The following is a 13,144-nucleotide window of genomic DNA, read 5'->3' as shown; positions in this document are numbered from 1 at the left end:
TTGCCGCTGTGCAAAACTCTCATATCACAGGCGTATGTGGTACAGAATCCATACTAGTCATATTCTTGCAAACTATCAAAGCATGGAAACTAAGTTCCTCCCATGTACGATTACCGAAATATTTGCAAGTACTACTTCTTGGCTTTCGAAAGTGCTATCGATCGTTCCAACTCGAGGAAGCACAGAGAGAAGTTCGGTGTTCCACACTTCACTCGACGACCTGAGAAAGCCAACTGAAGCCTAGCGCGGCTAGCGCACTCACAATCATATAACGACTGGATTGCTAAACGCAAGAGCCAGACTTAGACGAGCCAATTTGGAAAATTCAAAATGGCAGCGACCGTTCGTGGCAGTGCGGGGGCCGCAACCTGGATTCAAGGTGCATGCTGGTGACTAATTGCTTCTGCGCTGCTTTCTGGCATGGCTATGATAGGATAGTGCACAAAAAAAGCATTTAAAAAATTAAAATATGCTGGGCTGTGGCAAGCACTTTTAGGGAGATTTGAGGTTGCGACAGTACAATCGGGACATGTAATCAAAATTCAGTAGACTCCCAGACAATTCGGGAGAGTTGGCAGGTATGGTATTATAACACTCTTGGTGGCTGCATTAAACAACCTGAGATTAATTCCTTACTGTTAGGCACTTCATGTCACCATCACAATTACCACATAATCCATATCAAGCTATTATTTTCAGCCTCATTAAAATGCCCAGAATATGCAAACCAAAACACTGATATATATGTAATTGACATCCACATCGGTCAGTGCATCAGGATACAAAACAGACATTTAGTACTTGATCTCTTGGTTTATAACAAAATGCACAATGTGAAATAAGCAACCCCACCCAATGATGTAGCTCACCTTCAATGTACAAGATCAGCCGAGTTACATACTACACTGGTTACTACTTTAAGCAAAGTGCTGCAGGATATGAAACACACACAATCACCTACTGCACTGCAGTGGCTATGGTATTTAACTGTTGACAGTGGACCGGTGAAATTGACAGACCTATATACAATATGAGACTGTTACTATATGCCTGGCTTGTTTCATACGTGCATTTGCTCACATGTAGCTACTCATACAATCCACTGAACCGACCCAATAGCTGTGTAGCATTCTGATGCCAGAATCAAATGTGGGCTGCAGCAGGTGCATTTTAATGGAGGCAGAATGCAAAAGGAGCCCATGCGCTTTGCAGAATGTGCAGTTAAAAAACCTAGGCAGTCAAAATTAATCTTGGGTCTTCTGCTGTGGCTTCATATAACCATGGCACCTGACCGCAATGTCTCGGCAATTACAAGGATGCGAGATCAATCCCGGCTGCAGTGGCCAACTTTCAGTGGAGGCGAGAAGCATGATTACAGTGTGATGTCAGTGCATGTTAAATAACTCCAGATGGTTGAAACTGTCTGATACCTCCACTATGGCACCCTTCATAGCATAAGTCTTTATGAGACGTTAACCATATAAGCTATAACAAAACAGATTTGTTTATTGACAGAAAGAATGCATTTTTAGAACTAACCTAAGGCTGCCTGTGAATGATGAATTCAGTGCATTTCCAAATTGATGCTGCCTGGACACTGCGGTGACTCCTGCATTCAACACCTGATCTAAATGTTTTTGGAAGGCATCTTGCGATGGAGGTGAAATGCAGACATGCCCGTGTGCTGTGCTATGTCGACATGTGTCTAATGGCCAACAGTAATTTCAAGCCCTCCGCTATACCACCTCTCACAGTCTGCTCAGGACATCAAATGCATACCCCGCCGGGGTGGCGCAGTGGTTACGGCGCTCGACTACTGTTCCCAAGGATGCGGGATCGAATCCCGGCCTCGGCGGCAGCTTTTCGGTGGAGGCGAAAAGCAAGGCGCCCGTGTGCTGTGCGATGTCAGCGCACATTAAAGAACCCCAGGTGGTCGGAATTTCCGGAGTCCGCCACTACGGCGTCTCTCATAGCCTGAGTTGCTTTGGGACGTTAAACCCCACAAATCAAATCAATCAACATCAATGCCACTACGGCGTCTCTCATAGCCTGAGTTGCTTTGGGACGTTAAACCCCACAAATCAAATCAATCAACATCAAATGCCAAAATTTAATCCACCAGACACTTGTGATAAACTGTTTTTCTCAGCTGGACTGCAAGCCCAGTTCCCTCCCTTCCTTTCGGTGTGTTACATGTTGCCACTTTGATAATGAAACTAGTACTATTTTTACTATTTTTGTACTTCCACACATGCATTTTATGGAGAATTTAAAACAAAAAGGTAAATAACTAGACATGAAACCATCACAGCACTGTCGTATGAATGTACATTTAAAGTGAAAATGTACTTGGTAAAGGTGAAAGAAATGTTTTGTCCAGCTTCATAAATACACAGAGCTTACTGACATGATGAAAGGGGACAACTAAAGGCTCTTGGGATAAAGAAATAACTCTATACAGATGAGTGAGCTTTACTGAGCCATATTTAACAGCTGTGCACTGCAAAGGTTGAAGAAGGGCAAATGCCGAGCCACTGCTAATAAGTTTCAAAATGACTGCAAATGTGCCGGCGTCTCTCATAGCCTGAGTTGCTTTGGGACGTTAAACCCCACAAATCAAATCAATCAACATCAATGCCACTACGGCGTCTCTCATAGCCTGAGTTGCTTTGGGACGTTAAACCCCACAAATCAAATCAATCAACATCAAATGCCAAAATTTAATCCACCAGACACTTGTGATAAACTGTTTTTCTCAGCTGGACTGCAAGCCCAGTTCCCTCCCTTCCTTTCGGTGTGTTACATGTTGCCACTTTGATAATGAAACTAGTACTATTTTTACTATTTTTGTACTTCCACACATGCATTTTATGGAGAATTTAAAACAAAAAGGTAAATAACTAGACATGAAACCATCACAGCACTGTCGTATGAATGTACATTTAAAGTGAAAATGTACTTGGTAAAGGTGAAAGAAATGTTTTGTCCAGCTTCATAAATACACAGAGCTTACTGACATGATGAAAGGGGACAACTAAAGGCTCTTGGGATAAAGAAATAACTCTATACAGATGAGTGAGCTTTACTGAGCCATATTTAACAGCTGTGCACTGCAAAGGTTGAAGAAGGGCAAATGCCGAGCCACTGCTAATAAGTTTCAAAATGACTGCAAATGTGCCATCTGACAGCTGCACAACAGAGTTGTTGGCTTTACGTTTCAGAGCATATGTCTTGCCAGTAAATATGCTACCGTTGTAGCACAAGCGTGCATATTCAACACAACTTTCTGTAAGCAGCTCCTGGTTGCCTGCCGAGTTGGGTGCCACCACATATGGTATGCCACGTCCGAAAAAACGCAACCCATCTGAGCTGGTAACACTTTTTTGAGTGCATGCTGCTGCATCCAGCGATGCACAGTACTGGATGGCACTTTGAAGTGTGGCATGCTTAAGACCCTCTTTAACAACACTGTCAATCTGCAGCATGCGACATACTTGATAGGGGATGCCATTGGCAGCCTTCACTGCTTCCTTCAAAGTGCCATTTCCTGCCTCAAAGGGAAATGCTGAGTGAGCCCACAGTGGACCCCAGTGTCTCACACTCTTTCCAATATGAAGGAGCTGATGCATATTAAATGTCATGCAATCTTTCCCATAAAGGATTTGAGCGTGGACATGGAAGTCCAAAAGAAGGCTGTCTGCAGTAGAAAGGTCAGGAAGTGACACTTTGGACTCGAGCAATATGTGCAGAGCCTCTACCAAGCATGCCCAATGCCGAAGGTATCTTCTCTCCAGAATACCATCCAGGACTGGCAGGCTGTAAAAAAGCACCCAATTCTCAAATTCTTTTGCCTTCCAAAATTTCCTCTCCTTGGTTGGTCTAGGCATGCGCCTCACATCTTTGGGTGGTGCAATGGTCATCAACTTCTGATCAATAGCAGGTTGGCACCGACCTATGTAGAATGGAGAACCTGCTGAACCTAACCACATTTCCAAGAACTGGCGTCCCACACCCAACAGTACACAATGCATATAATCTGGTACAAAACTCCAGACTATATTAAACTGGTGCATGTTGATCAGTGGGGACACAGTCTTAACGCCATTCACAGGCTTGCCGTTCATAATTGCCTCTTCCATGTCTAAAACCATTTGTCCTTCGCTTCTCTCAATAACATCCCCAGCCACAACCGGATACTTATTTGCCTTGCCGACTCTTTCCCCCTTCTGAAGGCACCAATTGCAGCCATAATATCCATTAAATTGAGTAAGACCCTGCATGGGTGCCCTGGCCACAGAATCCACAGCAGAGCAAATGCAGAAGGCTTTAAAGTTTTTTTCTGTGCCTTTATGATGAAGATGAAAACCTTTTTCCGATAATTCATTCATAGCCTCCACAAAGGCACCTTGAAAGATGCCCATATGGGGCTTGTCTCGTCCAAACCAGAGACTGGCCAATATTAACTTTTTCATTCTCTCTTTCGGGGGCAACTCATTTATAATCAATTGAATCGGCCAGATCGAGGTGCCACTAGACTTAAAGATGGGAGTGCCATCTGCGTTGAGTGAAAAACTGATCCTATGGCCAGCTTTTTCGGTGGCAACAACAAAGTTCCTGTACATTGTGCCATCCTGAATGTCGCACAAGGTGCCATTGGGCTGGGGCAAAGGCTCTGTCAAATCAAGAAATTCACATCCTTCCAGCACTTTGCTTACTTGTGAGGGTACATCCAGGAGGGCAAAGAAAGATGTATCTGCTAACCCAGATGACCCATATGCCTGCTGGCACTTAGGACACTGTACAGATTTGCCTTGAGCAGCAGTACCAATGTACACTTCACACTCTGGACAAAAAAAATGAAATGTCATTGAGGCACCACTACCCTGAAAGACCTTATTCAACATGTACCTCGAGTGAGGCAGAACAGGGCACACAAAAAAAGAATTTATCATTTCAGTGAGGCTGACAAGGGCACTGAAAGTTAAGTTTACACGAAGTGCATACTTCAGCACCATCATCAGCATGTCGCCTTTCGACACAACTACTGTTTCAGATATGATGGCTTGAAACATGCTGGCAAGTCCTGCATCATCAGTGTCTGCTTCTCCAGTGGAGCGATGGTCCTGCATAACAAATATGTGTTTATTACTTTTGCCTGACACTTCGAAGAAATCACCATTCTCTCCTTTTACCAGGCCCCTATATCCTCCTCTCAATCTCTGACAACTGAGCTAAGGTATCATACGTACACTCCTAACACAGGAGTAATATTAAATAATCCAAAGCATTTTGTTAACCACAACCGGCTATGGCAGTTCATTTGCCGACCTGAAGAATTAGCTCAGCATAAATACATGACAGGAGTGATGCAGCTTGAGAAACTGCCAGATATTTAGACTAAGCTTGCAAGTTTATAAACTTGGTACTCATGAAATTGACCCTTTAATTATAAGGTTTTCAGCACTTTGTTTACAATTGCCACATTTACTCCTTTAAATATCTCCTTAAAGCACCGATTCTTACCAGTCCAATGTCTGCAGTGTTATTCTCAAGTGCACCAGGCTGGGGACTTGGGTGCTGCACAGAAGCGTCAATTTCGGCGCACTGGGTAAATGATCCTTCACCAACTGTGTGTGACCATTCCGGTGAGGCATCACGAAGGCAGTCCACGTCTTCACAAGCAACCTACAATTAAGTAAATTCACAATTTACTCACCGCACAGGCACCTAGCTATCAGCAAGTCTGAAAATAAATTAACTCTCGCCGCCAACACAATTTGCGCGCACGAAATGTATTACTATATAGTCAAAAAGTTTTGCTTCTCTTATCTTTAAGCTATATTTACGAGTGTAGGACACATCCATTTCAATGAAACACCGCTGCGGTTGATGCTGCGAGGCGCGTGCATGGAGTCATTCTTACTGGTTCGGCGTTTGGGAACCCCTGCAGATGCGCACTAATTCCAGGCTGCTGGACATCGCCGGACGAGTCAGGTTGACTGCCGTCAGTTGCCCACATGCTGGGCAGCGCCGGCATTGATGGTGTTTGGTCTCGATCTGTGATCTCTACAGTGGCTTGTCCTTCAGTTGTTGTTCCAGGTTCCTATAAAACAACATTAGGTTAGCAAATTAAAAAAAAAAAAAAGGCCGCACCAAGCTATACCACACACAAACGATATTCGGCGCTTACCTCAAGTTGTCTTAGTCTGCTCGCTGTACGCCGCGGTATCTTAACCTTCGAGCTGGGGTCGAAATACATCTTGTATGAGCCTCGTTTCTTTCTCTTTTTCGAACTATCCATTGTGGTAGAAAGATTGCAGGAAACGACGTGCTTTCGGCGATCGAGGAGTAACAGGGACCACCAAAACACACTAGCAAGATGGAGTCTTGGGTAAAGGAAGAGATGGATTGGCTTCGATCATCTTGCGCGATGGCGGTGGATTTGAACGACTGCGCGAAACGTGGGCGCAAGACGGCGCGCAAGACACGTCGCTACGTGTGTCCCAGAAAATTAGTGCGATTTGTTAACAAATTGCGGCCAAACGTAAAACGCTGTGTCAAAAGTATCGCGCCCGGGCTTTGCGAAGATTTCCAGCGGCGTAAAGTGCGCAGGCCGCAGGCTGCTCCGGTCATGTGACCGGCCAAGCCGCAAATGCAGCCAAGCCGAGCTCACGACCGTTTACGACCGTCCTTTGTATTAACTCTATGGGTGTAGTCCTGGCCACGACCTACTGTGTCCAGGCTCTCGTCCTTAGATGGTGATAAATCGGTCTTGGGTGTAGCACGTGCGTGTGATTGGTGGCCAAGGACCTTGTGGCACGTGGCTGGAGAACTTTTGACGCGCTCTCTCTGCCAGACACGTGTGAGCTAATAACAATGATCACTCATGCTTACGTCAGATATGAAGACGATAAAAGGCATGCTATCGTCTCAGTGAGCGATATCAAAAACTTTTCTCCCGACGAGGACTTCTCGTCCGCGTTTTTTATGGTGAAGTGGACGGACGAAAGCGGTGGGTCGGACTACTATCGCGCCCGCATTTTGCTTGTGGGAGGTAAGTGCTCGAAATTGAATATTTTGGTAGCTACAAATGCTGGATATGTGTATATGAAAGCTATTGGGCTAGCTGTTAGTGCCGTCCCCATATGCATGCAAGTGTGATCTACTGTGTGAGAATTAATTTGTGCACATTCACGCACGCGTGTAAACATTCTAGAACTTCAGCTACGTATGTGTACAATAAAATGCCTATAACGTGTACTGTACCTGCGTGCATTATGAAAATATATCGCGAGTAGGGCTCGCGCGCGATAATCCGGAGCAAACTTACATGATTATAAGCTCGATCGTGTCATGTACGCGCGTACGTCCCACATATGTTAACAGCAAAAAATGCCACGGGTCGCTTATGTGAAGAACCATCATTTTTTTTTTTTTTTTTTTTTTTTTTATGGAACTCTTGAAAGAAGCGTGCTCCACGTCAGCGCAGTTGTGTCTGTGTATCCCCTGCGATGTCGTGGCACTCCGCGCATTTCATATATTATACTCAACTGTTGTAACTGCCAAATTTTGACTAGCTAGACATCAGTTTTTGTCAGCCAGCTTTTCCTTGGAGGTGTGTATGTAAAAATATTTTGCGCAATCTTTATTAATGAATGTGGTTGGCCTTTATGAACTACCTGAATATTTCAGGCTGTTTAGCTAACCTGCAGGAAAAATATGGAAGACTTAATGAGTTGTATAGTGTTCATGTAGTTCCTTGCATGATAATTGGGTTTTTGCCATGCATCCTTGGCCTGTTATGCATGATTTCCTTACAGGGCAATGCTTATATGAACTAACCTCTTGAACTTCAACTGAATTTGCATTTCAGACTCAGAAGAAGACATCCAAAGAAAAAAAAAGTCTCGCCGTATCAGGGTGCGACGCATTTTCGACTCTGATGAGTCAGGAAGTGAAGAGGACGTTCCCGTAGAGGTGTGTCGATCATTTTCGTGTGCATGTGCCTCCTGTTCATTTTCCTTTAAGATGTTAGCCTAAAATCCCTTCTCTTATGTATACTGCATTTCAGCCGCCAAAGAAAAAAAAGAAGGAGCATGCACATGACCATCTCCTGTCGATATTGACGAAGAAAAAAAATGCACTTAAAGCATCAGATGCATCAGCACAGCAAGACAGTGAAGAAAACGCACTTCAAAATGCATTGCAGCAAATCAAAGAATTAAAAAAAAAAGTTGCAGCGCAGGAGGAGGAGCTGCAAGAGCTTCGAAAACTAAACAGAAATATTCAAGCACTCCTCATCCAACAGGTGTCAAGTGCAAAAGGTAGGGATGGATTTTTTTTTTTTTTTTGCTATCATATATAATGTTTTGACTGTTTTTGAGGCTGGTCTTTGAAACTATCTTGTGCATCTGCAGATGGAGCCATGCCAGTGCATCCGCTGCAGCCTGCAGAGATTTCGTCAGTGGCACAAGCCACTCTCTCAGCCACAAAGGTGTCAAGTGCAAAAGGTATGGATGGATCTTTTTTTTTTTTTTTTTGCTATCATGTATAATGTTTTGACTGTTTTGAGGTTGGTCTCAAACTATCTTGTGCATCTGCAGATCGAGCCATGCCAGTGAAACCGCTGCAGCCTGCAGAGATTTCGTCAGTGGCACAAGCTGTCTCGGACACAAGTACACCGCCCCCAGCTGTGGCAGAGGTCTGCCTACCAGATGTACACCCTTTGGGACAGCAGTCTGTTCCTCTTCCTGCAGCCGAGAATGTTGAGAAAGTAAGCCACCTTCAGTTCGTATAAAGAATTTTGTGCAGAAAAATATACCTGGCATTTATCAGAAATGAGAGAAAATCAACTACCTGCAAAAGTATTTTGTCAAATAAAGCTGAATGTAAATTTTGTTATGTACTTATGCCTTTCTATTAAGGTGGATGTGGGCAATGGCCTATTCATCGCACTTGAAACTTGGAAGCGGATACAGCTGCGCCCAAAGGACAGCATGTTTGTTAAAGACCTGCTGGTAGCTGTGTGGGGCACAGCGAGCTTACAAGGCCGGTCACTGCAGGGTAAATAAAACTTGTGTTTTATTCCTTTCAGTATTCCTTTAAAACTATTGCGTCCTTGTAATCATTTACAGGAAAGCACTGCCCCAGGTTTCCCGACCGACCAAGGAAGCTGCCACTGACGCCTGAGAAAGTGGCAGCAGTGCGTGGTAAGTAACTGTACTGCAGATAGGATCATTAGTTCTACAGTGCCTCAACTACATTGATCCAGATTTGTTTTATGTTGTTGCTGCTTTTGTTGCCAAGTGCTCAGTTATTTAAATACGGGGTGCTAAAATAAACCCATGTATGACCTCTGAAAAAGTTTACATTTATATTGGAAATTATGTGAAATAATGACGCTCATGCTGAATTAATAAGAACTGTTTGTTAGCTTTACTGCTACAGAGTACATGCATGCTAAAGCTGCGATTATCAGTAACCAGCTGTCATGTAAAATCTGAGTTTGATTTGTTAATAATTTCAGTGGTTTAGAATTAACAGCTTTCAAGTGAAATGCCCGAAGGCATACTTCCTAAACACTTCACCTATGCTGGGTGATTGCGAGCCTAGGATATATTTAGCATCATCTCAGCTATTATGCAGTCCTGCCAAAATATATTGTCATGTTCCACTGCTTTCCCTTTATTCTCCTGCCTTTTACAGAGTGCTTCAAGGAGCGCCTCAGGAAGAGAGGTGTTCCTTCCTTCATGTTGGAGTCATCGCTTCAGCAGTTCAACCATTATGTGGTAGAGAAGCTGGCAGACATCGACAGGATGTACAAGAAGTATGTATTTGAATTCACATACCTGTAGGAATAAACTTAAGCTAACACAACTCTGTAACTGTAGCATAATGTAATTAAAGCTATAGTCATATGTATTGTCAGTGCAGACTGTTGAACTAAGAAATTTTCATTTGTTTCAGCAGTTGTAGCTGTTTGCTACTACTATTCTGTTTGTTAAACAGTTGCACCAAAAGACCTGACAGAGCTATCTTTCCTTGTGTCATCACATGTATCTTTTCTTATCTTTCCAGGGCAGAAAACAAGTAAAGCCAGCTGAGATTTTTTGCTCACATTTATGCAATAAAATCTGCATATACCTCAATCAAGCAACTAGTATTTTTTTACTGCCTACATGCCCCCTTCAGATAGCCTTGTCTGGGTTAGTCCTGTTGGGTCAAACTCAATCCTTTTCATTCTGGTTTGGCAGGGTCACGGCAACCTACTAATTGCAGCACGAATTTCCAACTGGGTATTTTTCCCATTGGGCCAATTGGATATCCCCAATTGGGCCAAATGGATAATTCCCAATTGGGCCAAATGGATATTTCCCAATTGGGCCAATTGGATATTTTCCAAATGGGGGCCAATTTCCAATTGGAAAATTCAATCGTTTCCAATTGGGAATTTTGCAATTGTTTTTTTTGACTGGGGTTGCTTTTAGCTGTGTTGACATGTGTCTTTTAACCTAAATAAAGGCTAGAAACAGGTCAACAGCAAGGGCATCTTTGTTTCACAAGCAGCCACTGGGCATCGACAACAGTTCCTTCACGTTGTTTTTGGCAAACTAAGTGTCAGACGTTTGTATAACTTTAGAAATGATAACTCGACGGGGGTTAGCCAGCTTGCAAACAAGTTTTCAGATCAAGCAGTACCATTGTGAATGCTAATGATAAAGAAGTTGTCATATATTGTCTGTGTTGGGAGTGTCTTGTTGCTTTTAGCCGTGTCGAGATGTGTCTCTTAACCTAAATAAAGGCTAGAAACAGGCCAACAGCAAGGACATCTTTGTTTCATAAGCAGCCACTGGACATTGACAACAGTTCCTTCACTTTGTTTTTGGCAAACCTAGCGTCAGTCATTTGTATAACTTTAGAAATTATAACTCGACGGGTGTTAGCCAGCTTGCAAACAAGTTTTCAGATCAAGCAGTACCATTGTGAATGCTAATGATAAAGAAGTTGTCATATATTGTCTGTGTTGGGAGTGTCTTGTTGCTTTTAGCCGTGTCGAGATGTGTCTCTTAACCTAAATAAAGGCTAGAAACAGGCCAACAGCAAGGACATCTTTGTTTCATAAGCAGCCACTGGACATTGACAACAGTTCCTTCACTTTGTTTTTGGCAAACCTAGCGTCAGTCATTTGTATACCTTAGAAATTATAACTCGACGGGGGTTAGCCAGCTTTAAACAAGTGTTCAGATCACGCAGTACTATTGTGAATGCTATTGATAAAGATGTCATATTTTGTCTGTGTTGAGAGTATCTGGTTGCTTTTAGCCATGTCGAGCTTTATCTCAACTTAAATAAAGGCTAGAAACAGGCCAACAGCAAGGGCATCTTTGTTTCACAAGCAGCCACTGGGCGTTGACAACAGTTCCTTCGCTTTGTCTTTGGCAAACCAAGCGTCAGACATTTGTATAACTTTAGAAATTATAACTCGACGGGGGTTAGCCAGCTTGCAAACAAGTGTTCAGATCATGCAGTACTATTCTGAATGCTATTGATAAAGATGTTGTCATATATTGTCTGTGTTGAGAGTGTTTTGTTGCTTTTAGCTGTGTTGACATGTGTCTTTTAACTTAAATAAAGGCTAGAAACAGGTCAACAGCAAGGGCATCTTTTTTTCACAAGCAACCACTGGACGTCAACAGCAGTATGACCACTTTGTTTTTGGAAAACCTAGAGCCAGACATTTGTATAACTTCAGAAATTATAGCTCGATGTGGGTTAACCAGGTTGCAAACAAGTGTTCACATCACACAGTACAATTCTGAATGCTATTGATAAAGATGTCATATATTGTCTGTGTTGAGAGTGTCTTGTTGCTTTTAGCCGTGTCGAGATGTGTCTCTTAACCTAAATAAAGGCTAGAAACAGGCCAACAGCAAGGGCATCTTTGTTTCACAAGCAGCCACTGGGCGTCGACAATAGTTCCTTCACTTTGTTTTTGGCAAACCTAGCGTCAGACATTTGTATAACTTTAGAAATTATAACTCGACGGGGGTTAGCCAGCTTGCAGACAAGTGTTCAAATCACGCAGTACTATTGTGAATGCTATTGATAAAGATGTTGTCATATATTGTCTGTGTTGAGAGTGTCTTGTTGCTTTTAGCCATGTCGAGCTTCATCTCAACTTAAATAAAGGCTAGAAACAGGCCAACAGCAAGGGCATCTTTGTTTCACAAGCAGCCACTGGGCATCGACAACAGTTCCTTCGCTTTGTTTTTGGCAAACCAAGCGTTAGACATTCGTATAACTTTAGAAATTATAACTCGACGGGGTTAGTCAGCTTGCAAACAAGTGTTCAGATCATGCAGTACTATTGTGAATGCTAGTGATAAAGAAGTTGTCATATATTGTCTGTGTTGGGAGTGTCTTGTTGCTTTTAGCCGTGTCGAGATGTGTGTCTTAACCTAAATAAAGGCTAGAAACAGGCCAACAGCAAGGACATCTTTGCTTCATAAGCAGCCACTGGACATTGACAACAGTTCCTTCACTTTGCTTTTGGCAAACCTAGCGTCAGACATTTGTATAACTTTAGAAATTATAACTCGACGGGGGTTAGCCAGCTTTAAACAAGTGTTCAGATCACGCAGTACAATTGTGAATGCTATTGATAAAGATGTCATATATTGTCTGTGTTGAGAGTGTCTTGTTGCTTTTAGCCGTGTCGAGATGTGTCTCTTAACCTAAATAACGGCTAGAAACAGGCCAACAGCAAGGGCATCTTTGTTTCACAAGCAGCCACTGGGCGTCGACAACAGATCCTTCACTTTGTTTTTGGTAAACCAAGCATCAGACATTTGTATAACTTTAGAAACTATAACTCAACGGGGGTTAGCCAGCTTGCAAACAAGTGTTCAGATCACGCAGTACCATTGTGAATGCTAATGATAAAGAAGTTGTCATATATTGTCTTTGTTGGGAGTGTCCTGTTGCTTTTAGCCGTGTCGAGATGTGTCTCTTAACCTAAATAAAGGCTAGAAACAGGCCAACAGCAAGGACATCTTTGTTTCATAAGCAGCCACTGGACATTGACAACAGTTCCTTCACTTTGTTTTTGGCAAACCTAGCGTCAGTCATTTGTATAACTTTAGAA

The 13,144-nt window shown here is 43.0% G+C and overlaps 2 protein-coding genes across 3 annotated transcripts; one reads left to right on the top strand and one right to left on the bottom strand.

The window, feature by feature from the left end:
* Positions 1–2,574: 2,574 nt before the first annotated feature.
* LOC146184550 (uncharacterized) lies at positions 2,575–6,642 on the bottom strand. 2 transcript variants are annotated; one of them, XM_084609419.1, is made up of 4 exons: positions 6,191–6,642; positions 5,924–6,103; positions 5,524–5,685; positions 2,575–5,123 (listed from the first exon to the last, which is right to left on the bottom strand). In XM_084609419.1, exons 1-4 carry the CDS (start codon positions 6,299–6,301, stop codon positions 2,943–2,945), a joined length of 2,634 nt encoding a protein of 877 aa, XP_084465545.1. In that variant the 5' UTR covers positions 6,302–6,642; the 3' UTR covers positions 2,575–2,942. The 2 variants fall into 2 exon arrangements, with proteins under 2 accessions (XP_084465545.1, XP_084465546.1); XM_084609420.1 differs by lacking the exon at positions 6,191–6,642 and adding an exon at positions 6,169–6,179.
* A 35-nt stretch (positions 6,643–6,677) lies between these two features.
* Positions 6,678–10,470, top strand: LOC146184549 (BEN domain-containing protein 5-like). Its single transcript, XM_084609421.1, has 9 exons — positions 6,678–7,054; positions 7,874–7,977; positions 8,072–8,324; positions 8,418–8,510; positions 8,604–8,773; positions 8,925–9,063; positions 9,135–9,209; positions 9,706–9,826; positions 10,078–10,470. Exons 1-9 carry the CDS (start codon positions 6,877–6,879, stop codon positions 10,091–10,093), a joined length of 1,149 nt encoding a protein of 382 aa, XP_084465547.1. The 5' UTR covers positions 6,678–6,876; the 3' UTR covers positions 10,094–10,470.
* The last annotated feature ends 2,674 nt before the right edge of the window (positions 10,471–13,144 follow it).

This window comes from Amblyomma maculatum, chromosome 7, assembly GCF_055883805.1.
Source record: "Amblyomma maculatum isolate TAMU_Amacu chromosome 7, ASM5588380v1, whole genome shotgun sequence".
Taxonomy (NCBI): Eukaryota; Metazoa; Arthropoda; class Arachnida; order Ixodida; family Ixodidae; genus Amblyomma; species Amblyomma maculatum.
This window is presented reverse-complemented; position numbering and strand designations above follow the sequence as displayed.